The sequence below is a fragment of the Geotrypetes seraphini genome, chromosome 8 (assembly GCF_902459505.1).
Source record: "Geotrypetes seraphini chromosome 8, aGeoSer1.1, whole genome shotgun sequence".
NCBI classification, from domain to species: Eukaryota; Metazoa; Chordata; class Amphibia; order Gymnophiona; family Dermophiidae; genus Geotrypetes; species Geotrypetes seraphini.
The window spans coordinates 63,951,803-63,977,342 of record NC_047091.1 but is presented as its reverse complement, the minus strand read 5'-3'; the positions used below and the strand labels follow the sequence as shown (position 1 = coordinate 63,977,342).

The window sequence follows — 25,540 nt, the reverse complement described above, 5'->3', positions numbered from 1 at the left end:
ATTTTATAATTTTTATTTTGTAATAAAGTAATTATAAAATACTTTCTTTGTGTTTATTTGATTCCTATTCAAGAGAATTACTTTATATATAGTCAATATAGGCAGAGAGTTAAATTTTTTAACATTTTCTAATGGTGGTGTGCCTCATGATTTTTTTCATGAAACAAGTGTGCCTTTGCCCAAAAAAGGTTGAAAAACACTGCTCTAGAGCATCGAGTGTCTCGCTTCCGGGCCGGATCTGCAACTGAAGAAACGAGGTGCCTTCTTGTTCGCGTTAGGATCCACTCACCCAGATCCCTAGACTGACAGCTGAGGAAGTCTGCTTGAACGTTGGACACTCTGGCCACATGTGCCGCCATCAGCATAAGTTGACGTTCCGCCCAAAGGAATTTCATCCCTGAAAATTAACATAAGCCACTGCCATCGGTGATCGACCACTTCTTTGATGACGGAGTCCAACAGCCCTGAAAAGGACGGTGACTGCAGTGAGCACCTACCAGCCACGAAGGCTGGCATCCATGGTTACTACAATCCAGGAGGCAATGCTTAACGGAACGCTCTGGCAGAGTTAATGAGGACGAAGCCACCAGGTCATACACACTCTGGCTTCCAGAGTCCATGACAGACTCAGTTCTAAGACATCTCGGGGTGCCCAGCGAGAAACGAAGGCATTCGAAAGAGGATGCATGTACGCCCTCGCCCAGGGAATCACATCCAACATGGCAACCCTGGAACCCAGAACCTGTAGGATGTCCCATGCTGAAGGGGCCACCATCTTCAATATCTCTGAAATTTGTGTCCAGAGCTTCTGTTTCCGAGCCTCGGGCAGGTAAACATGGCCTGCTGCCATATTCCAGCGACTGTGTGTGTCAAATGGCTCTTTTTGAAGATGACAATTCAACCCAGGTCTTCCAGTACGTGAAGCACTGTTGCTATCGTAGTGCACCCCTTTTGCAAGGGCGCTCTGAGCAACCAGGCGGCCAGATAAGGGTGAGCTTGCAACTCCATCTTCCTCATAGGAGCTGCTATGACCACCATCACTTTGATGAAGGTTCGGGATGCTGTCAACAGCCCAAAAGGCAGGGCCAAAAACTGATAATGCTGATCAAGCTTATGAAACTGCAGAAACTTGCGGCGATCTGGAAAAATGGGAATGTGCAAATTTTTTTTTTTAAACCCTGATTTTATTATTACTTGTAAATCGCATTGGATTGTGATTTTGCGATTTAATCAAACTTTGAAATAAACTTGAAACCAAACACACGGTCTCCATCCATAACCAAGGAAGCTTGAGAACTGGATGGAAGTGCTGCAAAATCAGAATTGGTCTCCAATCTTTCGATCCTATCTTAGGAAAGATAAAGTAAACAGGGTATCTGCCTGAACCCGAAGGGTCGCTTGGCACCAGCTCTACTGCTCAAAAATCGAGCAAGTGCTGAACAGCAGCCTGTACTTAGCGTGCTGTGCCTGGGCTCCTGACAGAAGACATGAACCAGTCTGACAGAGGCTGGGCAAATTCCAGCTTGTAACCTGACTGAATAATTTCCATGACTCACTGGACTGTCATAATGCGCATCCAGGGCAGGTCGAAACTCTGAGAGCCAACCCCCTATCTGCAGAGGAGCCCTCAGCTCCCTGGCGTCATTGGGTCTTACAGGCAGCGGTAGGCAGAGCGTGCCTGTAGCCTGGAACCCTGCAAAAATCTCTGGAAATGTCATGCAAACGACTGGCGGAGGAACGCAACCTGGCTCCGATCCCAGTCGTGCCTCCACAGAACCACTCAGCCTGCGCTACACCCACCTAGCAGACGAACCTGGGATGAGCTAGCTCCAAAGGGAAAGAGCCCGTAGCCCCAATGTGCAGGCTGTCCAGGGGTCTTACTGCTGAGCAGGAAACCCCCCAGAAGCAGACGGTCTCAAACAGTCATAAGAACATAAGAATTGCCGCTGCTGGGTCAGACCAGTGGTCATCATGCCCAGCAGTCCGCTCCAGCGGTGGCCCTTAGGTCAAAGACCAGTGTCCTAACTGAGTCTAGCCTTACCTGCGTACGCTCTGGTTCAGTAGGAACTTGTCTAACTCTATCCTGAATCCCTGGAGGGTGTTTTCCCCATAACAGCCTCCGGAAGAGCGTTCCATTTTCTACCACTCTCTGGGCAAAAAAGAACTTCCTTACATTTGTACAGCATCTATCCCCTTTTAACTTTAGAGAGTGCCCTCTCGTTCTCTCTATCTTGGAGAGGTTGAACAACCTGTCTTTATCTACCAAGTCTATTCCCTTCATTATCTTGAATGTTTCGATAATGTCCCCTCTTAGTCTTTTCTTTTCAAGGGAGAAAAGGCCCAGTTTCTCTAATCTCTCACTGTACGGCAACTCCTCCAGCCCTTTAACCCATGGACGTCCCCAAATGGAACCTCCAAAGCACAAGGGCGAAACCGCAACCAAAAATTACTGAAATTACTGCAAAATCAGAAAAAGAAACACGAGCAGAAAAGATAAGCTCCTACAGCCTGGCCTGTAGGAATTAAGACTAGAGTACACAGTAGCATGCTCAATGGTAAAGTGAGGGGGGTAAAAGCTTCAAACGTTTTGAGGCTTCCTACAGATCCCTGGCGGGAGGAGGGAAATAACCACTGGTCTCGGAATAAAGTGGGATTGTACAAGAACCAGGTATGCCATGGCTGAATACTGATCCCAGCATGTTTTTGATCTAAGAGGTTTCACTTTCTTTTCATCACAGAAGGGAAACATCCACCTATTGATCAGGAAGAAACTCAAGACACATCTGCTCCCACCAAACTACTGATTCTTCCATTACTGAATGGAAACAGAGACATGTGTCTGAAGTAAGCTTTTGCACTACCTGGGTATTTACAATGGCTTGCTCCAATGTGGCCTCAGGTATGCTTAGGTGCTGGGAGGTGCCATAGTCTTCCACCAGATAAATGGGACACTGCAGCCCACATCTCTTCAGCCGGAACTAGAAAAGAAAAGCAGACAGGAATGTGGTGTGGTGACGTCCTGCAGTCGGTAGCTAAATCTGGAGCAGGATAATCATCATCTTAAAACATGTACCCTACCTACTTGCTGCTCAAGGGACTGTAAACCCCACTGAAGTCATTAAGGATAGAGAAGAGACCTAGGTTACATAAAAGCAAGGACAAGAGTCATGCAATGGTACCTTCTGCTCACGGAAGCGGCCATCAATGATACTGTTGCATAGATCATCCATCCTCTTCCTCTCCACTACGTGGTCCAGCACAAGTTCTCGAGCTCGTGGGGCCAATGGTTCTCCTGCCATCCAAAACACCATAACAAAATCTTAGAATCACACAAAACTACACACAGCTCTGTCAATGTACCTCACTCCTGCACTACCTCCTGCTATTCCAATACTGAGCCCCTCCTTTCAAATGCATCTCTGCCAATGTATGAAGCATTCCCTATTAAGTCCTATGCTACAATCCTCAAACACATACAATTCTGCAGTGCACCTCACTATTACTTTGCCAAAGGCCCCTTTAATTCCATTACTTAGCAGTCTGCTATCTTTCTATTTAGTTATTTTCCTCACTGGTAGGATAAATCATCTTATTTAAATCCATGCCAGCTTCTACAAACTTCCTTATCTCAACCTTTACAAGAAAGTTTAAATTCCATTACAGTGCTGGCAGTATGTTCTGGGTCTTGGCCTCCTATTTGTTCTTAGCCTCACCTATGTTTTACCATCAAATTTTGAAGGAACATATAACTATGAAGCTAAACAAGTATCCAGAAATTCAATGTCTGTGTGTGAGAGAGAGAAGACAGTGTACAGGTAGGTCTGTTTGAGAGATAAGCACACAAAAAAGATTACCAGGGAAAACTGAAAAAAGTGAAGACAGAAATACACCTAGCAAAATGGCTGACGATTTAAAAAGAGGTGACAAGACTTTTCCAATTATGATGGAGAAAGGAGGAAGGCTAGAAATAGAATGGTAAAACTGAAAGATAACAAGACTAGCTATGTGGAAAGTGGAACGCCGGACTAGATGGACCCCGGGTCTGATCCGGTGCAGGCATTTCTTATGTTCTTATGTTCTTATGATGTGAAAAAAGCAGACATCCATGTTTCTATGTGTTCATAGAGGAAAATCCTGGAGAAGAACCAAAGATGGGTTTAGAGTGGAAAATGTACCATTAATGGAAGAAAGTATTAATGCACAACTTGAAAAACTGAACATGGACAAAGCTAGAGGCTGGACGAAATACATCTCTGGTCAGGGGGCAGTTGCACTCCCCTAAAATTATTCATGCCATATGTCATTTTGGTTTTGCACAATATAGAAGGAAATGATCTTTATTTCTCTGGTGTTACTAAATGCAAGGTGTGGCTTCTTGAGATTTTGGTTTAATTTACTGTATGTATCATTTTTGGTCAGCTATTATGGATTTGGCATTTGTGTTCTGTTTGTGTGACCAAGGAATTCTATTAGCAAATTTTTCTATGGAAGATTAGGTTTATACTTTCAATAATCATCTTTCTGTTAGTCCCTGGAGTATTCCATACTCTAGGTGTTCAATCCCAACCCACAGTCCGGGTATTGCAGAAATTCACAACTTTTCTGATCACATGCTCTACCTCCTTAGCCTGAGAGCTGGTAAACAAATCCAATTAAGTCTCAAAGCCAAGCAACACACCTAAACAAATCTATGGCAAGGGGGTACATGGGAGAATCGCCATTAGAGAATGACATAGTGACTGTTAGCCAAGGGTAACCCACAGGAACGGGGCGAAAGAAAGATTGGTAGCCATGAGTACGGGTCAAGGCCATTCACCACCCCGTGGAGCGACTTGTCCCCACAGTAAAGTATCTGCTGCGCATTGCCTCCCTTCTTACCCCTCCCGGTCAGCAGCCTGGAGAGATTCCGGAGGACTGGAAAATAGCAAATGTCACGCCCATCTTCAAGAAAGGCTCAAGGGGAGACCCGGGAAACTACAGGCCGGTGAGCTTGACCTCGGTCCCGGGAAAGATGATGGAAGCACTGATTAAAGACAGCATCTGGGAACACATCGAAAACAATGAGCAGCTAAAGTCGAGCCAGCATGGCTTCTGCAAGGGCAGGTCATGCCTCACGAACTTATTATACTTCTTTGAGGGGGTAAATAGCCAGGTGGATAAAGGGGAATCCATAGACATCATCTACCTTGACTTACAAAAAGCCTTCGACAAGATACCACATGAAAGACTACTAAGGAAGCTATGGAACCATGGGGTGCAAGGCGTGGTCCACCGATGGATCAAAAACTGGCTGGCGGACAGGAAACAGAGGGTTGGAGTAAAGGGCCATTACTCAGATTGGAAATGGGTCACGAGCGGAGTTCCACAAGGGTCGGTGCTGGGACCGTTTCTGTTCAATATATTTATTAACGACCTGGAGGCAGGAACAAAATGTGAGGTTATTAAATTTGCGGATGACACTAAACTATACAGCAGGGTCAAAACCATGGAGGTCTGCGAAGACCTCCAAAAAGATCTGACAACGCTGGAAGAGTGGGCCAAAAAGTAGCAGATGAGCTTCAACATAGGGAAATGCAAGGTCATGCATGTTGGGAAAAAGAACCCGATGTTCACTTACAAGATGGGGGGATCACCGCTAGGGGTGAGCAACCTTGAAAGAGACCTGGGAGTGATGGTAGACACAACATTGAATGCGTCGGCGCAGTGCGCCACAGCCTCAAGGAAAGCAAACAGAGTGTTGGGTATCATTAAGAAAGGTATCACGACCAGGACGAAGGAAGTCATCCTGCCACTGTATCGTGCATTGGTGCGCCCACACCTGGAGTACTGTGTCCAGTACTGGTTGCCATACCTCAAGAAGGACATGGCGATACTTGAGAGAGTCCAGAGAAGAGCAACTAAGCTAATAAAGGGTATGGGGGACCTCTCATACACTGACAGATTGAAAAAGCTGGGGCTTTTCTCGCTGGAAAAGCGACAACTCAGAGGAGACATGATAGAAACCTTCAAGATCATGAAGAGCATAGAAAAAGTGGACAGGGACAGATTTTTCAAATTATGGGGAACCACAAGTACAAGGGGGCACTCAGAGAAATTGAGAGGGGAAAGGTTTAGAACAAATGCCAGGAAGTTCTTTTTCACCCAGAGGGTGGTGGATACATGGAATGCGCTACTGGAGGATGTGATAGGCAGAAGCACGCTACAGGGCTTCAAGGAGGGTCTGGACAGGTACCTGGAGGACAAAGGGATTGAGGGGTACAGATAAGAGTAGAGTTAAGGTTAGAGGGATAGGATTAGAGGTAATTTGTAAAATTAGCCAGAGACCACTGTTCAGGCAGTGGGCCTGATGGGCCGCCGCGAGAGCGGACCGCTGGGCGAGATGGACCTCTGGTCTGCCTCAGCGGAGGCAACTTCTTATGTTCCTTCCACGCAATCGCACGATCCAGCAGCCCCATCCCTCCTCTCTCCCGATCGTTTAAAACAAACTGGAGAAAATATTTTTTCACACAACGTATAATTAAACTGGGGAATTTAGTGAAATCAGTTAGCTTAGTGGGATTTTAAAAAGGTTTGTATATATTCCTAAAACAGAAGTCCATAGGCCATTTTTGAGGTGGCTTGGGGAAATCCACTGCTTATTCTTAGGATAAGCAGCATAAAATCTAGTAGATGATGGCAGATAAAGACCCAAATGGTCCATCCAGTCTGCCCAACCTGATTCAACCCAAATTTTTTTTTTTTTTAATTTAATTTTAATTTTTCTTCCTAGCTATTTCTGGGCAAGAATCCAAAGCTCCACCCGGCACCGTGCCTGGGTTCCAACTGCCAAAATCTCCGCCAAGACCCACTCCAGCCCATCCACACCCTCCCAGCCATTGAAGCCCTCCCCTGCCCATCCTCCACCAAACGGCCATACACAGACACAGACCGTGCAAGTCTGCCCAGTAACTGGCCTAGTTCAATATTTAATATTATTTTCTGATTCTAAATCTTCTGTGTTCATCCCACGCTTCTTTGAACTCAGTCACAGTTTTACTCTCCACCACCTCTCTCGGGAGCGCATTCCAGGCATCCACTACCCTCTCCATAAAGTAGAATTTCCTAACATTGCCCCTGAATCTACCACCCCTCAACCTCAAATTATGTCCTCTGGTTTTACCATTTTCCTTTCTCTGGAAAAGATTTTGTTCTACGTTAATACCTTTCAAGTATTTGAACGTCTGAATCATATCTCCCCTGTCTCTCCTTTCCTCTAGGGTATACATATTCAGGGCTTCCATTCTCTCCTCATACGTCTTCTGGCGCAAGCCTCCTATCATTTTCGTCGCCCTCCTCTGGACCGCCTCAAGTCTTCTTACGTCTTTCGCCAGATACGGTCTCCAAAACTGAACACAATATTCCAAGTGAGGCCTCACCAATGACCTGTACAGGGGCATCAACACCTTCTTCCTTCTACTGACTACGCCTCTCTTTATACAGCCCAGCATCCTTCTGGCAGCAGCCACTGCCTTGTCACACTGTTTTTTCGCCTTTAGATCTTCGGACACTATCACCCCAAGGTCCCTTTCCCCGTCCGTGCATATCAGCTTCTCTCCTCCCAGCATATACGGTTCCTTCCTATTATTAATCCCCAAATGCATTACTCTGCATTTCTTTGCATTGAATTTTAGTTGCCAGGCATTAGACCATTCTTCTAACTTTTGCAGATCCTTTTTCATATTTTCCACTCCCTCTTCGATGTCTACTCTGTTACGAATCTTGGTATCATCTGCAAAAAGGCACACTTTTCCTTCTAACCCTTCAGCAATGTCACTCACATACATATTGAACAGGATTGGCCCCAGCACCGAACCCTGAGGGACTCCATTAGTCACCTTTCCTTCCTTCGAGCGACTTCCATTAACCACCACCCTCTGGCGTCTGTCTGACAGCCAGTTTCTGACCCAGTTCACCACTTTGGGTCCTAACTTCAGCCCTTCAAGTTTGTTCAACAGCCTCCTATGAGGAACTGTATCAAACGCTTTGCTGAAATCCAAGTAAATTACATCTAGCATATGTCCTCGATCCAGCTCTCTGGTCACCCAATCAAAAAATTCAATCAGGTTCGTTTGGCACGATTTACCTTTTGTAAAGCCATGTTGCCTCGGATCCTGTAACCCATTAGATTCAAGGAAGTACACTATCCTTTCTTTCAGCAACACTTCCATTATTTTTCCAACAACTGAAGTGAGGCTCACCAGCCTGTAGTTTCCTGCTTCGTCCCTGTGACCACTTTTATGAATAGGGACCACATCTGCTCTCCTCCAATCCCCAGGAATCACTCCCATCTCCAGAGATTTGTTGAAGTCTTTAATAGGACTCGCCAGAACCTCTCTGAGCTCCCTTAGTATCCTGGGATGGATCCCGTCTGATCCCATCACTTTGTCCACCTTCAGTTTTTCAAGTTGCTCATAAACAACCTCCTCCGTGAACGGCGCAGAATCTACTCCATTTTCTCGTGTAACTTTGCCAGACAATCTCAGTCCTTCTCCAGGATTTTCTTCTGTGAACACAGAACAGAAGTATTTGTTTAGCACATTTGCTTTCTCCTCATCACTCTCCACATATTTGTTCCCAGCATCTTTTAGCCTAGCAATTCCATTTTTTATCTTCCTCCTTTCACTAATATATCTGAAAAAATTTTTATCTTCCTTTTTTACATTTTTAGCCATTTGTTCTTCCGCCTGTGCCTTCGCCAAACGTATCTCTCTCTTGGCTTCTTTCAGTTTCACCCTGTAGTCCTTTCTGCTCTCCTCTTCTTTGGTTTTTTTATATTTCATGAACGCCAACTCTTTCGCCTTTATTTTCTCAGCCACTAGGTTGGAGAACCATATCGGCTTTCTTTTTCTCTTGTTTTTATTGATTTTCTTCACATAAAGGTCCGTAGAGCACAGTTACTTACCGTAACAGGTGTTATCCAGGGACAGCAGGCAGATATTCTTAACACATGGGTGACGTCACCGACGGAGCCCTCGGTACGGACCTTTTAACTAGAAGTTTCTAGTTGGCCGCACCGCGCGTGCGCGAGTGCCTTCCCGCCCGACGGAGGAGTGCGTGGTCCCCAGTTAGGATAAGCCAGCTAAGAAGCCAACCCGGGGAGGTGGGTGGGACTTAAGAATATCTGCCTGCTGTCCCTGGATAACACCTGTTACGGTAAGTAACTGTGCTTTATCCCAGGACAAGCAGGCAGCATATTCTTAACACATGGGTGACCTCCAAGCTAACAAAGAGGGAGGAGGGATGGTTGGCCATTAGGAAAATAAATTTTGTAACACAGATTGGCCGAAGTGTCCATCCCGTCTGGAGAATGCATCCAGACAGTAGTGAGTAGTGAACGTGTGAACTGAGGACCAAGTGGCCGCCTTGCAGATTTCCTCGATGGGCGTGGAACGGAGGAAAGCCACAGAAGCAGCCATAGCTCGGACTCTGTGGGCCGTGACAGATCCTTCCAGTGAGAGACCGGCCCGAGCATAACAGAAGGCAATACAGGCAGCAAGCCAATTTGAAAGTGTCCGTTTGGAGACAGGACGGCCCAAACGGTTGGGATCGAAAGACAAAAAGAGCTGAGGGGATGTTCGGTGAGCTCTGGTACGATCAAGGTAGTAAGCAAGGGCACGCTTACAATCCAGCGTGTGCAACGCCTGTTCTCCAGGATGCGAGTGAGGCTTAGGGAAGAAGACGGGAAGCACAATGGACTGGTTGAGGTGAAAAGCTGAGACCACCTTGGGAAGGAATTTAGGGTGGGTACGCAGAACAACCTTGTCATGGTGAAAAACAGTGAACGGTGGGTCGGCAACCAGTGCATGCAGTTCGCTAACCCTCCTGGCAGAGGTGATGGCAATTAGGAAAAGCACCTTCCAGGTAAGAAGCCTGAATGAAGTTGTGGCAAGAGGCTCAAACGGAGGTTTCATAAGGGCAGAGAGAACCACATTCAGGTCCCAGACGACGGGAGGAGGCTTGAGAGGCGGTTTGATGTTGAAGAGCCCTCTCATAAATCTTGAAACCAGAGGATGAGCCGTGAGGGGTTTTCCGAGAATAGGCTCGTGAAACGCAGTGATGGCACTGAGGTGGACTCTGATGGAAGTGGTTTTGAGGCCAGCGTTGGACAGCGAGAGCAAATAGTCCAAGACAGTTTCCACCGCCAAAGAGGTGGGTTCTTGATGATGCCGGAGACACCACGAGGAGAATCTGGTCCACTTCTGATGGTAACATTGAAGAGTGGCCGGTTTCCTGGAGGCGTCCAAAATGAGGCGGACCGGTTGAGATAGATTCTCCGGAGAGGTCAGCCCGAGAGAAACCAAGCTGTCAGGTGGAGGGAAGACAGGTTGGGATGTAGTAGAGACTGATTCTGCTGTGTAAGTAGAGTAGGAAACACAGGAAGAGGAATGGGCTCCCTGGAGCTGAGTTGAAGCAGAAGGGAGAACCAGTGTTGACGAGGCCACCGAGGGGCGATGAGGATCATGGTGGCATTGTCCTTGCGGAGTTTGGACAAGGTCCGCAACATCAAAGGAAGTGGAGGGAAGGCATAGAGGAACCGATCCCTCCAGTCGAGCAGGAATGCATCCGGGGCCAGACGGTGAGGAGAGAAGAGTCTGGAACAGAATTGGGGCAGCTGATGGTTGTGAGGTGCTGCAAAGAGGTCCACCTGCGGAGTGCCCCATCGAGCAAAGATGGAGAGTAGAGTCGGAGGGTCCAACGTCCACTCGTGAGGTTGAAGGATGCGGCTGAGATTGTCGGCCAGAGAGTTCTGTTCGCCCTGGATATAGACCGCCCTGAGAAAGAGATTGCGGTCCGTGGCCCAGGTCCAGATGCGCAGAGCCTCCAGACAAAGGGGGCGAGATCCGGTGCCGCCCTGCTTGTTTATGTAGTACATGGCGACTTGATTGTCTGTGCACAGGAGGAGGACTTGAGGACAGAGAAGATGCTGGAAAGCCTTGAGGGCGTAGAATATGGCTCTGAGTTCCAGGAAATTGATGTGATGACGACGCTCCTGTGGGGTCCAAAGTCCCTGGGTGCGTAGATCTCCCAGGTGAGCTCCCCACGCGTAGGGGGACGCATCTGTGGTGATGATCATAGAGTGGGGGGGCAGATGGAAAAGTAGACCCCTGGAAAGATTTGAGGAGTTCAACCACCATTGGAGAGATTGCTGAAGAGATGATGTCACAGAGATGGGATGAGAAAGAAGATCCGTAGTCTGTGACCACTGGTTGGCGAGCGTCCACTGAGGTGTACGAAGGTGGAGACGAGCCAGAGGAAGGACATGCACTGTCGAGGCCATGTGACCCAGGAGGACCATCATCTGTCGAGCAGGAATGGAGGGATGCATGAGTACCTGACGGCAGAGATGGAGCAGGGTCTGCTTGCGATCGGAGGGGAGAAAAGCCCTCATTAGCGTGGTGTCCAGAACTGCTCCAATGAATTGAAGTCGCTGGGTGGGAAGCAGATGCGACTTGGGGTAGTTGATCTCGAACCCCAGGAGGTGGAGGAGAGAGATGGTGTGATGAGTAGCCTGTAGCACAAGTGGAGACGTAGGTGCTTTCACCAACCAATCGTCCAAATAGGGGAACACCTGGAGGTTGTGAGACCTGAGGAAGGCCGCTACCACTATAAGGCACTTGGTGAAGACCCTGGGTGAGGAGGCGAGGCCGAACGGTAGCACCTTGTACTGATAGTGGTGGTGCAGTACCTGGAATCGCAGGTAGCGGCGAGAATGTTGATTGATGGAGATGTGAGTGTAGGCCTCTTTGAGGTCCAGGGAACATAGCCAGTCGTGTTGAGAAAGAAGAGGATAGAGCGTGGCAAGGGAGAGCATTCTGAACTTCTCCTTGACCAGACACTTGTTGAGGTCCCTGAGATCGAGAATGGGACGGAGGTCTCCCGTCTTTTTGGGTACCAGGAAGTAGCGGGAGTAGAATCCCTGCCCCCTTTGATCTGGAGGTACTTCTTCGATGGCATTGAGAAGGAGGAGGGATTGAACCTCCCTCAGGAGGAGGGGGGTTTGAGATGAGTTTGAAGCAGACTCTACGGGAAGGTTGTCCGGAGGCAGAGTCTGGAAGTTGAGAGAGTAGCCGTGGCGGATGATGTTGAGGACCCACTGGTCCGACGTGATGACTTCCCAACGGCTTGAGAAAATGGTGAGACGACCCCCGATAGGCTGTGGAAGAGGCAGCGAGGGTGGATGACTGGCTATGCCCTGGAGAGAAGAGTCAAAAGGGCTGAGATTGTTTAGCAGGCTGAGGAGGCTTGGAGGGTTGGGTGGCCTGAGACCGAGCCTGGGCATGGTGCTGCTGTTGACGGGGTCGCCGAGATTGTTGGGGAGGCGGATTGAGTGGCCTGGCTGAGAACCTCCGCTGGTAGGATGATTGAGGCCGATAGGGTCGAGCAGGCGGAGCCTTCTTTTTCGGCTTGATTAGGGTGTCCCACCTAGTCTCATGGGCGGAGAGTTTCTGGGTGGTGGAATCCAGTGACTCTCCAAAAAGCTCATCCCCGAGACAGGGGGCGTTGGCCAGGCGGTCCTGGTGGTTGATGTCCAGGTCGGAGACTCTGAGCCAGGCCAAGCGACGCATGGCTACAGCCATGGCAGAGGCCCGAGAGGTGAGCTCGAAGGAGTCGTAGATCGAGCGGACCATATACTTGCGCATTTGGAGAAGGCCAGATATGTGCTGCTGGAATAGCGGGACCTTGCGCTCAGGAAGGTACTTCTGGAGGGCAGACAGCTGTTGGACCAAGTGTTTGAGATAAAAGGAAAAATGGAAGGAATAGTTGTTTGCCCTGTTGGCAAGCATGGCATTTTGGTAAAGCCTCTTGCCAAACTTGTCCATGGTCTTACCTTCTCTGCCAGGAGGGGTAGAGGCATAGACACTGGAGCCCTGAGTCTTTTTTAAGGTGGATTCCACCAGAAGGGACTCATGGGGCAATTGAGATTTGTCGAATCCTGGAATAGGGATGACACGGTAAAGGTTGTCCAGTTTACGGGGAGCTCCCGGTACCGTGAGGGGATTTTCCAAATTTTTGTAGAATGTCTCCCGTAAGATGTCATGTACGGGAAGTTTGAGGAACTCTTTAGGAGGTTGCTCAAAGTCTAAGGCTTCTAAAAAGGCTTGGGACTTTTTGGAGTCAGATTCAAGGGGAAGTGACAGAGCAGCAGACATTTCCCTCAGAAATTTAGAAAAAGAGGACTGCTCAGGTTTAGAGGAGGCATCAGGCGCCGATGGTTCCTCATCAGATGAGGAGGGATCCTCCTCGGTACCGAGAGGAGTCTCCTCCCATAAATCCGGATCCCTGACCTCTGGTGCGTGTCGGGACACCGGGGTGGAGGGTGCGGTGTGGTGAGTTTTGGACAAAGATTTACCAGAGCGCACCGAAACGGCACCAGGGGAGGACGATCGGCGTCGTTCTCGGTCCCGAGAAGAGTGCCGTACCGCCTGGTGCCGAGTAGGATCCACTGTGGTTCGAGAATGAACCACAGGATCATCAGGAAGTTGTTGTGCCGAAAGGATCGGCATCGAGGTGTTTACCGGTACCGAAGGAGTGGACACCGGGGGCTCGGTGCGGGGCTCGGGCCGGTCTGGTACCGGAAGGAGCGGTGCCAGGATAGAGGGTAGCAGTTGTTCAAGCTGTTTCTTCAACTGCTCCTGAAGCTGAGTTTGTAGGATGGCCGAGATACGGTCATCCAGGGGTGGCATCGGAACCGCTTTCTTTTTCTTCGGTTCCTTGGATGCCGCTCCACGCCCCGGCGATGAGGAGGCCGATGACGAGGCACTCACCGTTATCGGGGCGGAGCGTTTACGGGACCGGTGCGATGCCGGTATGGACGGTGTCGTCACCGTAGCTGGAGGGCGCTCGAGGGAAGAGGAAGGCTTCTTAGCCGGCTTACCTGGCGCCAGTGGCGCCGATGCGGGATCGGTCGGTGTCGAGCTGGACGGTGCCGATTTCTGCGGTACCGCCGCTGAGGGTGATGAATCCATCGCCGACTCGGAGCCGAAGAGCAGGGTTTGCTGGATTCTTCGGTTTTTAAGAGTACGTTTTTGTAAAGTGGCACAGCGGGTGCAGGAATCTGCCCGATGCTCCGGACCCAGGCACTGCAAACACCAATTGTGTGGGTCAGAAACGGAGATCGGGCGTGCACACCGCTGGCACTTCTTAAAACCGACCTGCGGGGGCATGAAGGGGAAGATAGCCTCCGCAAAATCGAAGTCCGAGGCCTGTATAATGGCAACAGGCCCCGCCGGGGCAAAAACGAAAGAAACAATAAAAATCAAAGTTTTTTTTTTTTTTTTTTTTGTAATTGAAAGAAAAAGGAAACCCGGAGGTAGAGGAAGAAAAAAAATATAACAAAAGCGCGAGCGGGAAGGCAAAAAGTGATTTCAACGGCCGTTGAAAAAATACACGCGTCTTCTTCGCTCCGCGGAAACGAAGAAACTGGGGACCACGCACTCCTCCGTCGGGCGGGAAGGCACTCGCGCACGCGCGGTGCGGCCAACTAGAAACTTCTAGTTAAAAGGTCCGTACCGAGGGCTCCGTCGGTGACGTCACCCATGTGTTAAGAATATGCTGCCTGCTTGTCCTGGGATAACCATTTTTATCGTTCCTTTCAGCTTAGACCACTGTCTTTCCACTTCTCTTATGTCCTCCCATCCTAACAGCTCTTTCTTCAGGTACTTTCCCATTGCATTAAAGTCCGTACGTTTGAAATCTAGGACTTTAAGTATCATGCGGCCGCTCTCCACTTTAGCCGTTATATCAAACCAAACCGTTTGATGATCGCTACTACCCAGGTGAGCACCCACTCGAACATTAGAGATACTCTCTCCATTTGTGAGGACCAGATCCAATATCGCTTTTTCCCTTTTGGTTTCCGTCACCATTTGTCTGAGCAGAGCCTCTTGAAAGGCTTCCACAATCTCCCTACTTCTTTCCGATTCCGCTTTATTACTTAGGATCTAGCTAGGTACTTGGGACTTGGGTTGGCCACTGTTGGTAACAGGAAACTGGGCTTGATGGACCTTCAGTCTGTTCCAATATCGTAATTCTTATGTTCAAATAAAGAGCACAGGGGTCAGTTTCTGTCCCCAGAGGTCCAAGCCTGTGAACAATTCCAGTTCCTGCCCCTGCAGCTCGTACCCCACTGCCTGGCTCCCTCAACCTGACTCTAATTTGCATTGCATCACAGAGTTCCCCTGAAGCATGTCTCCTCTGAAAGACTCCTTTACTAACAGGATGTAAGATGGCTCTGCTATATATAGTGGGGAATCTGGGAAGCACAATTTGTGGCCTATATGGTAACTGTGTGTTTACTCTGAAGTGTTTATGCAATAGAGAAAAAAGGGTTTATTGTGTTTTTCCTGAGCATCCTAATTGCTCAGTGCATAAGTCTCAGAGCTAGATGCACAAAAGTCAGTGATTGTTTAACGACTGTCGTTAAACCAGTTTTGACTGGTTTAGCAATGATCAGATTTGCCAACCCAATTCACAAAACAGCTCACCACTTGGTTTTGTACACGATCGCCCATTCTCTGATCCAGCCATGCAAATAAGGTCATTAATATTAAAATGCCATGTAAACTAGCCCAGGCAGGGTTTGAGGCACCTGGGCCAATCAGGTCCGCTATTCGACAGATGGTGGGCCTGCCGGATGGATGGGCTTGGGACCCTTCCGGCCGGCCAACGTATTTACAGGTACGGGGAGGGGGGTTGGGGTCGACGATCGTGGGAAGGGGGAGCGCCAAGAACAGGAGGGCCTAGGATACCTCCTGCCCGGATCTTAGTGGGGGGGGGGGGTTTCCTGGGCAGGAGGGCTTGGGCTCCCTCCTGCCCAGATCATAGTCGGCGGGGTGGGGATCACTGGGACAGGAGGGCTTGGGCTCCCTCCTGGCCCGATCGTGATCGCGGAGGGGGGTCGCAGCTCGCCGGGGCAGGAAGGCTTGGGCTCCCTCCTGCCCCGATGTTGAAGGGGGGGTCGCGGCTCGCCGGGGCAGGAGGGCTTGGGCTCCCTCCGGCCCCAATGTTGAAGGTGGGGTCGTGGCTCGACGGGGCAGGATGGCTTGGGCTCCCTCTGGCCCCAATGTTGTCAGGGGGAGGGGAGTCGTGGCTTGACAGGGCAGGAGGAATTGGGCTCCCTCCTGCCTGGATCGTTATGTGTGTGTGTGTGTGTGGGGGGGGTGATGCATCACGGCAGGAGAGATTGGATATCTCCCCTGCCACAATGCAATTACCCCTCTACCCGAACTGCCACAAACCGCGGCAGGAGAGATTGGGCATCTCTCCTGCCGCGGGTCGCAGCAGTTCGGGTAGAGGAGTGATCGCATTGCGGCAGGGGAGATGAGCCATCTATCCTGTCGCAATGGTTGCGGTGGGGGGTGGGTAGGTTGCTGGGCCGCTGAGCTGATCGCGTCAGCCGCCATCAGCTCAGCAGGCCCTTTTTCGGCACTTATACCTGTTTTGACTTGGTATAAGTCAAAATGTATACGTGCTGACTAGGCAACCTGCTTAAAGTTTTGGTTATACCTGCTGGACGCCTAGGTCTAGGTCGGTCCACCTCCCGCCCTTTCCCCTCCTCTAAAAACGCCTCTTTTTGCTCTATGCATTTAGAGGCAGGGGAAAGGCCTAAGCTGGTTTTAGATACATCTAAAACCAGCTTTGGTTATGGGTACTTGGACGATCAGGCTTTTTGATCGTCCAAGTACCCATTTAGGCCACTTTTTAGATTTTTTTTTTTTTTTTTTTTGATTATGAGCCCCACAGACTCTGACTCCGTCTTTCCAGTCTTACTCTGACTAGTCTTCTGGTTCCTGATCGGCAACCCTTTCTGGAGGGAGTGTGCTCTGTGAGGACAATGCTACTTGTACAGCCACAAGTGTGCCTTCTGACGGTGCAGGAGGACCCCAACAACTTATGTAAGCTTTCCACATAAGATTCACAAAATCTAGGGTAAAACTAGGAAGCTCAGAGGACCCCTTCAGGGACTCACCATGTCTCCTCTTGGGGTCCACGGGATCCACGCAATCTGCGCTTCATCAAGTCACCATCCAAGGGCTCTGGAAGGGATTTTTCCTCCTGAAAAATGAGCCACCTGCAATTCCCCAGTCCTAGAGGTACAAGAGGGGACTAAGCTCATGGCTCCCACCCCCCTCACATGTTTCATGGCACATGGCGCACAGATGCTCCTCAGCCAGCCATTCAACACAGGTCTGCATGATACAGGGGTAGTAAGGGCTGAGGAGTCCACTACACTTGATTTTAAGCCAAATTAAGGAGTTTTGAGGCAGGTAGAGGCTTTTAATTTAAAACTGGGAAATCAAAGATAGCTGCCATGGCAGCATTTTAGTGCCAAAAAATGGTCCAGGAGAGCTTCACCAAAATTTTAAAAATTCTGGAAAGGGTTTTTTTTTTAAAGATGGGGGGCCCTTTAGAAAGCCCAAAAATCCACCAAAACATTGATTTTGAGGACCCTCCCCCCCCCCCCCCCCCCGATTCTCCCTTAGGTTATAATAGCATATACTCACTGTGTTGTACTGATGCCTTTTGTCTACTTCAGCTGCAGCTGGAGTCTAGAGAAGACAACTGCCTCAACAACCCTTCAATCTTCAGGCAGCCAGTCAGACCAAAGTCGGACTGAGACCTCAGAACCCCATGGATCCATGCATGGCAATTGGAGGAGGAAACACAGCAGGCACCCTCTAAAGCCCTTCCCGGACTGCCATGGGGCCAAACTGCCTGTGCTCAAGCACCTGATAAATCAGGAATGAGCTTAGCTTCTAGGGCAGGGGTGTCCAAGTCCCTCCTCGAGGGCCACAACCCAGTCGGGTTTTCAGGATTTCCCCAATGAATATGCATGAGATCTATTTGCATGCACTGCTTTCATTGTATGCTAATAGATCTCATGCATATTCATTGGGGAAATCCTGAAAACCCGACTGGATTGCAGCCCCGAGCTCCACAAATGAAAATGCAGGCCAGCTAAACAGATTCCCTAAATGAGTAGTCCTGTTAGCTGCATTCTGCTCAGAGAGTCTGCATCTTCTCCCAGGCAAAGCTACCCCAGGGCTACTGGGGTCCTTTTGAGTACTGAAAGCCTCCAGGTTCAGCTAAACACACAACAATAATAAAATATACTCCAAGCAGATCAGAAAGGCACCTTCTCAAATCGCTTGCAAAAAGAAAAAAACTGAAGGGAAGGAGGCGAAGCTGAAAAGAATGTAGATGACATCCTTCTGCAAAGACTTGCGGTTTGGGGAAAGTAACCCACACATCAAGAATTCTATGCTCTGTGCACCAGAAAGCAGCTTTATGAAATCAGTTTTTACCCTGTATGTGATATAGTGCTAAACAGACACATATTTATATGTTGATATGTTTCAAAAACAACAAGTCAGGGGTGTCAAATTTGGCCTGCAGGGTAATTAGGTTTGGCCCGCAAGTAAATGCCCTCCCTCCATCCCATTGTCCACCATCTTTCTCCCGGCTTCTTGGTCTCACCTTCAAAGCAGCCTGCAGAGGACCGCCGGTCAGCTGTAGCGAACCTAGCAGGCTGCCGTTGACATCCGTAGCATGTTCCCTCTGCCGTTGTCCCATACATCAGAGGAGGGCTGGGACCGAAGCAGAGAGAATGGGCTGTGGAGGCCAACTGCAGCCTGCTAGGTTTGCTACAGCCAACCGGCAATCCTCTGTAAGCTGCTTTGAAGGTGAGACCGGATGCTAAAAAGAAGAGGAAAACATGCAGGCCTTGTGGAGGGGGGGGGGGAGGGAGGGACAGCAGCAGTGGGCCCTGGTGTAGAAGTACACGGAGGAAGGGAAGGAGGTATCCAAAGAGATGTGCATATGCCAGACTGAGGGTGGGAGGGAGGGGAAGAAATAATAGGTCTAAAAACAGAGGAGAGGAAGAGAGATGGTGGACAATGGGATGGAGGGAGGGAAGGAACAGAAAAGGAGAGAGGTTGGACACAAGGGATAGTGTGGAGGGGGGGATAGAGATACTGGATAGGAGGGTAGTTGGGAAGAGAGAGATGGTGTACTCTGGGGTGGTGGGGAAAGAGGGAGAAGTGCTGGATGAAAGGGTAGTTGAGAAAAGGAGAGATGATGAATCTAGAGAGGGTGGGGTCTATTGCTGCAGCTGCGGGGATGGAGATGAAAAACAAGCAAGATGCCAGACCTCCAGGGGAGGGAAGGGAAACGGAAGGAGAAGATAGAGATGGAAGATGAATGGTTAGCATTAAGAAGAAAACGACAAATGGGCAGGAGACTCTGGCAAGCAAGTTATCAGAAGACAACCAGAGCCTGGGATCAAAATGATTTGAATAATGACCAGACAACAAAAGGGAGAAAAAATAATTTTATTTTCTGTTTTGTGATTACAATATGTCAGATTTGGAATGTATATCCTGCCAGAGTGGGTGTTAGACAGCATGTGTGAACTAGGACATAAAAGAGAAAAGAAAAGTCTTTTTTATTTTCTTTACATCACAGAGCCGGCGTGGGGTTGGAGAGGTTGTAACCCTATACTTCTACTAAGAAATTATTTAAAAAAGGGATAGTTAACAAGACTAAGAATATTATAATGCCCCTGTATCGCTCCATGGTGCAACCTCATCTGGAGTATTGCGTTCAATTCTGGTCTCCTTATTTCAAGAAAGATATAGTGGCGCTAGAAAAGGTTCAAAGAAGAGCGACCAAGATGGTAAAGGGGATGGAACTCCTCTTGTATGAGGAAAGACTAAAATGGTTAGGGCTCTTCAGCTTGGAAAAGAGACAGCTGAAAGGAAATATGATTGAAGTCTACAGAATCCTAAGTGGAGTAGAATGGGTACAAGTGGATCGATTTTTCACTCCTTCAAAAATTACAAAGACTAGGGAACACTCAATGAAATTACAGGGAAATACTTTTAAAACCAATAAGAGGAAATTTTTTTTCACTCAGAGAATAGTTAAGCTCTGGAACGCATTGCCAGAGAATGTGGTAAGAGCGTATAGTGTAGTTGGTTTTAAGAAAGGTTTGGACAAGTTCCTGGAGGAAAAGTCCATAGTCTTTTATTGAGAAAGACAGGGGGGAAGCCACTGCTTGCCCTATATCGGTAGCATGGAATATTTCTACTCCTTGGGTTTTGGCCAGGTACTTGTGACCTGGATTGCCCACCGTGAGAACGGGCTACTGGGCTTGATGGACCATTGGTCTGACCCAGTAAGGCTATTCTTATGTTCTAAATGTCCTTTTATTAAGGTGCGCATTTAGTGTGTGCTAATCTTTAGCGTGCACTAAATCAGTTAGCGTACCTTAATAAAAGGACCCCTAAGTATATTAATAAAAAATTTGGTCCATGACTTAGTCTATGTTTTAAATTTCGGGCCCTTATGTAATTGAGTTTGACACCCCTGGCCTAAGTCATTAGATTTACATTTTAAAAATAAATACAAATCTGCAGATGAACAGAACTACTGCAAGTGCCCAGAGAAACTAAATTAACTGACCATTTTGGTGCTGTCAGAATGACATCACTCAACTGTATGCTGAATTACATGCTTGCTCTTATACATACATTCCAAAGATAATTAAGAAACTTTTCATCTGTGAGAGAAAGAGAGCAAATCTTTGCAAGGTTTTTCCAGATTTACCTGGCACAACTTGAACTTGTTCCTGCGCTATCCACACAAAATCCCCAATGTGCAGCTTTCGGACATCAAACCTCACACCGTTCTTCTTCAACTCTCTTACAAGCTCCTGCTTCCTGTGATTGGAGCCGCTAAAGAAAACCGTAACAAGAAAGGTATATCATTGGCAATGATGGTACAAACCTTTCTCACAAACACAACACTGCCCCATCAGTGAAAACCTAGCTTTCTCTGTCCCCATCATGAACAAACACATACACACACAACTTTCTCACTAGATAGGCCGATAACGATGCAACCTTTCCCCACAGCACACAGAAAACTCTCTCACTACAGAGAGACAATGCAAGCTTCTTTCACATACATTACCTAAATCCAGGAGCAAATCTTACCCAGTAGTTTCAATGAAGTCTATACACAGAACAATGCTAAACTGGCCTGGATGTAGGATGAACTCAGGTATGTGGTTGTGTGGTCTCTGTTCATCATTACCAAGTACAGGATCCTGGTTCTGACCTTGGGAAACATCACTCTCCCTGCAGGGACCAACAGGAAATATAATGAAATCAGGATGCGAGAAGCACACACTTAAGCTATAAATGCTTTGACTGGTCCTGCATTAAATCTAACAATTAACTGCCTTGGAACACAGATTTATAGTCAGTTTGTCAGAAATTTCCAGATTTAATTATGTTATTGTAAGGTAATATATGCTATTTTTGTCTGTGTTTATCTTCATGGTGTTGGAACTCAGTGGAAAATTCCAAGAGGAATGGAGGATTAGCTCTAACATTCAATACAAGAAAAAGTCCTAAGGGCCTTCTATGTGTAAAAAACATCTCCAGCTAGTATCAGCCATCCCATAAAACTACCATTAATTTGATAGCAACATTCAACAAATTATATATGAGAGTGATATCTAGATTCTATACAGAATTATGAAGATGATACGTAGGTAGTTCGCACAATAGATGGGAGGCAATACTAAAATGGTGGACCACATCTTTCTGTAGCAGCTAAAAAGCTCCTAAGTAAAAATTCAATCAATATGTGGACAAGCATTTGAAAAGAGGAAAGGGGTGGCAGATGAAAGAAAAGTTCAAGATGTCACAACCAGCAAAATCATTATGGTGGTGGAAAAAATTACAAGAGAATCTTAATACATTTAGGGCTCCTTTTACGAAGCCGCGGTAGCGGCTTTAACGCCCGCGACTTTTCATCAAGCGCTAACCCCCCTCGCTAGCTGGAAAACTACCGCCTGCTCAAGAGGAGGCGGTAGCGGCTAGCGCGGCCGGCGGTTTAGCGCGTGCTATTACGCACGTTAAACCGCTACCGCGCCTTCGTAAAAGGAGCCCTTATTAGTAACAAAGGGGAATTGAAGAAAGGACTATAAACTTTATGCAATAAAAGTAAACGATCTAGAAACAGATGGAAGGCTAGGAGCACAAACACTCAAATTCTTTGCAGTAAAATTTTAAAGGCTTATCTTTTTAAGAAATAGCTTGGTCAAGATATTTAATTTTTAGTAGTTTATTGATCTGATATGAAAAGGTGTAGTGGTCATGTAGGCTATTCTTTATGTTCTTATGTAGAAATAAAACAAAAACATAAAGGAAAAAAAGAATACCTTTTTATTGATTAGCTTTTGAAGGTAACCCCTTCTTCCTCAGATCAAAAGTAAGCAAATGGTGGCCATATATATATATAAGGGAAACATGTGGTAGTTGGAGACAAAGAGGTGACAAACAGTTTGAATTTATTTGCAGTGGGAAAGAAAGCCAGGATTCAATAAGGACCACTGGAACAGAATACAAAGGAGGGGTAAGGGGAACATCCCTGCAGACATTATGCAATTCTGTTCTGCTCTGTAACTTAGAAAAAGAACTAGAACAATGATTAACAGGAATTTAAAATATAGCAGCAGTAGAGAGAAGCAACCTGCTGTGTGCAACAAACATGAACATCAAAGGAGCCAGAGGTTAGGGGAATACACTTACTTATATAGGATTTCCTTACGCTTAGTCATCTAGCTCAGTGTTTCTCAACTTCTCCAAGCCAAGTACCCCCTAAGCCTAACAAATACCAACCGAATGCCCCTGCCCAAGCTCCACCCCAGATCCACCCAACCCGCCCAAGCTTTGCCTCTGATACCACCCCCATAATAATACCTTAGTACTAATTGTAACGCAATTTCTTCCATTTTCCATATGCACACAATATAATCTTGTTAATACATAATGGTAACCACAAAATTTTTTTTGTGTGCACAGAAAATTTTAATTATTTATATTCAGGGTTTTTTTTTTCCAAAGAGGTCAAGGCAGATGACTTTAAAATATGCAATCAGTAACAACTATAGAAAAATAGACAAATATAGAGCAATATATATTTGTCTATTTTTCTATAGACAGCAGACATAAATGCACGAAACTGACACATTTTGATCACTAAATTGAAAATAAAATTATTTTTCCTACCTTTGTTGGCTGGTGATTTCATGAGTCTCTGGTTGCCTTTCCAATAGTTCTTTCTTTCTGCCTCCTGCACGCTTCCTCTCCTCTGGACCCCATTTCCTTCCCCAACCAACATCTCTCTCTCTCTCTCTCTCCATGAGTCCAACTTTCCTTCCTCTCTCCTCCACTCTCTCTCTCACAGTCCATTTGTCTTGAGAGATTCAGGCATCTTTCCCACCCATTCTACTGCCACATCAAACATTTCTCCCTCTCTCATCCCCTGGATCATGTGCAGCATTTTTCACCACTGCCCACCAGCCCTATGCTCATTTCTCCTTCTATCACCCCTCTCCAGCACAATGCCATATTTCTCCCTCCAACACTATGTCCAACATTCCTTCCCCTTGCATCCCCTTCAATCTGCCCTCTCCACCACCATTTCAACATTTCTCCCTCTCATCTCTTCTATTCCCCATGCATCTCTACTTTACTCCTCTCTCTCTATGCCCAATTTTCCTTTCTTCCTTTCCCCATGTGCACCATCTCTTTCCCTCTCACTCACACACTCATGCCCAACAATTCTCCCTTTCTATTCCTTCACGCCTATGTCCCAAGTTAGTGCCCCCTTCCTCCCTCACTTGTGTCCCATTCTTGCCCCCTCACTTCCGTGTCCCAAATTTGTGCCCCCCTGCCCTACCTTTATCCCAAAATTGTGCCTCTCCCCCCTTTCTCCCAAATCATGTCCCCTCTCTTCCTACTTGCTCACTCCATGGCCGCACTCACTTCTTTCAGCACCGTCCAGCTGGGCTGCACCTTCCTACCTTCAGGAGTCATTTTTTTGTTACAGCTTATCTTATGTCCCTCTCCTCCCACCACCTCCTGCACACATTCAGCTACTTACAGAGTTCTGAAACTTTCTGCTCCATTTAAAAGGGAGCTATCAGGCGGTTGATGAAGCTCTGATGTCACATCCCTCAAGTTCGTGCCCTTTTCTAAAATGTCCATTACAACAAGGGCTTGTCTATCTTCTTCCAGCTCTTGAGCCAATTCCAGTCCTTTGGCAGTCAGAGAATACCTGCTCCAAAGCCAAGGCCAGAATTACTATCATAAAGCTTTAAAATATGAACAATAATTTTCCAAGCAGTGACATCTCTGACATTTTTGCAACAAAAATTTACTCGCCCTTTTTACAGCGGCAGTAACAGCTCCAACGCTCATAGAATTCCTATGAGCATCAGAGCTGTTACTACCGCAGCTAGCACTAAAAACCACACTACAATTTTGTAAAAAGGGGGGGGTTAAATTTGTATATTCCAAATTATATGCTGAAATCTTCGGACAATGTCTAAAAATAGGTTTTGGTCAAGAACAATCTCAGTGGCAAGGCCATCTATGTGGACTTTCCTTCTTACTGATACTAAACGAACTGAATTACTTCATTTGGGGAAGTAGATTAATCAAGGTTTCAAGGTTTTATTAAAATTTGATTTAATCGCTTATCTAATTTCTAAGCGAGTTTACCATATATATAAAAAGAGAGCATGAACATAATAAAAATGCCATTAACAATAAATACCATTGATAATTTAAAAAAAAAAAAAATTACAAAGAAACATCAACTAATAATTGACATATTAAAAAGGGATAAATGAGACAGACAGATGGGAGACAAAAGGAAATAGGGTTAGAAATACAAATTGGATAGGAACGAAAGACAAATAAAGAGAAAAAACAAAAGGAAAGGGCTCGTTGCTGCTTAATTCCTTAAGGGAGTTAAAAAGGATACTGTAAAATTTAAATAAAATGTTAAAAGCTTCTTTAAATAAATGACTCTTGAGTAGGCTTTTGAAACATTCGAGATTAGCTTCTTCTCTAACAAGAGCTGGTAATGTATTCCAAAGTTGACTGAGAAAATGTCATGCCTTTTGGTTCCTATTTTATGAAGGGAGCAATTTACGATTAGATGATCTAAGACTGCGGGGTAGGTCATATGGGATAAGATATTTATCAATAAATTGGGGCAGTTTAGAATGAATTGTTTTAAATGTTATGAGATAGATTTTGTAAGAAATTCTTTGATTAATTGGCAGCCAATAGGCATTTCGAAGTAGGGGGGTAACATGATCGTATTTTTTAGATTTTTTTTATTAATTTTATTGCGGCATTTTTAATTATTTGTAAACATTTTAATTCTTTCTGGGATACTCCTGTAAATAAGCTATTACAGTAATCTAATTTTGCGACGATTAATGAATGTATCAGAATGTTAATGGATTTTGGTTCTAAGAATTTAGAGATTGAGCGAATCAGTCTCAGCTTGAAAAAACATGATTTAATTACAGAACTTATATGGTTATGGAAGGTTAGTTTTTTTTTATCAAATACAACCCCTAAGATTTTAATGGATGTCTGTTTTCCAGGGGACTGAGGGGTTGGACATGGAG

The 25,540-nt window shown here is 46.7% G+C and overlaps 1 protein-coding gene across 3 annotated transcripts in view; it reads right to left on the bottom strand.

The window, feature by feature from the left end:
- MUS81 (MUS81 structure-specific endonuclease subunit) overlaps positions 1-25,540 on the bottom strand; it is a 117,043-nt gene that overhangs the window by 56,781 nt on the left and 34,722 nt on the right. For 2 of the 3 annotated variants that reach the window (XR_004540252.1, XM_033953610.1), the window contains exons 8-12: positions 23,998-24,171; positions 21,036-21,179; positions 20,647-20,774; positions 3,180-3,292; positions 2,862-2,978 (exon numbers count right to left, since the gene is read on the bottom strand). Coding sequence is in view for 2 of the 3 variants with exons in the window: in XM_033953610.1 (XP_033809501.1) it covers positions 2,862-2,978; positions 3,180-3,292; positions 20,647-20,774; positions 21,036-21,179; positions 23,998-24,171 (676 nt within the window). In the remaining variant the exon portion in view is untranslated. The remainder of the gene's footprint in view (positions 1-2,861; positions 2,979-3,179; positions 3,293-20,646; positions 20,775-21,035; positions 21,180-23,997; positions 24,172-25,540) is intronic. The other variant, XM_033953611.1, reaches the window with a different exon arrangement.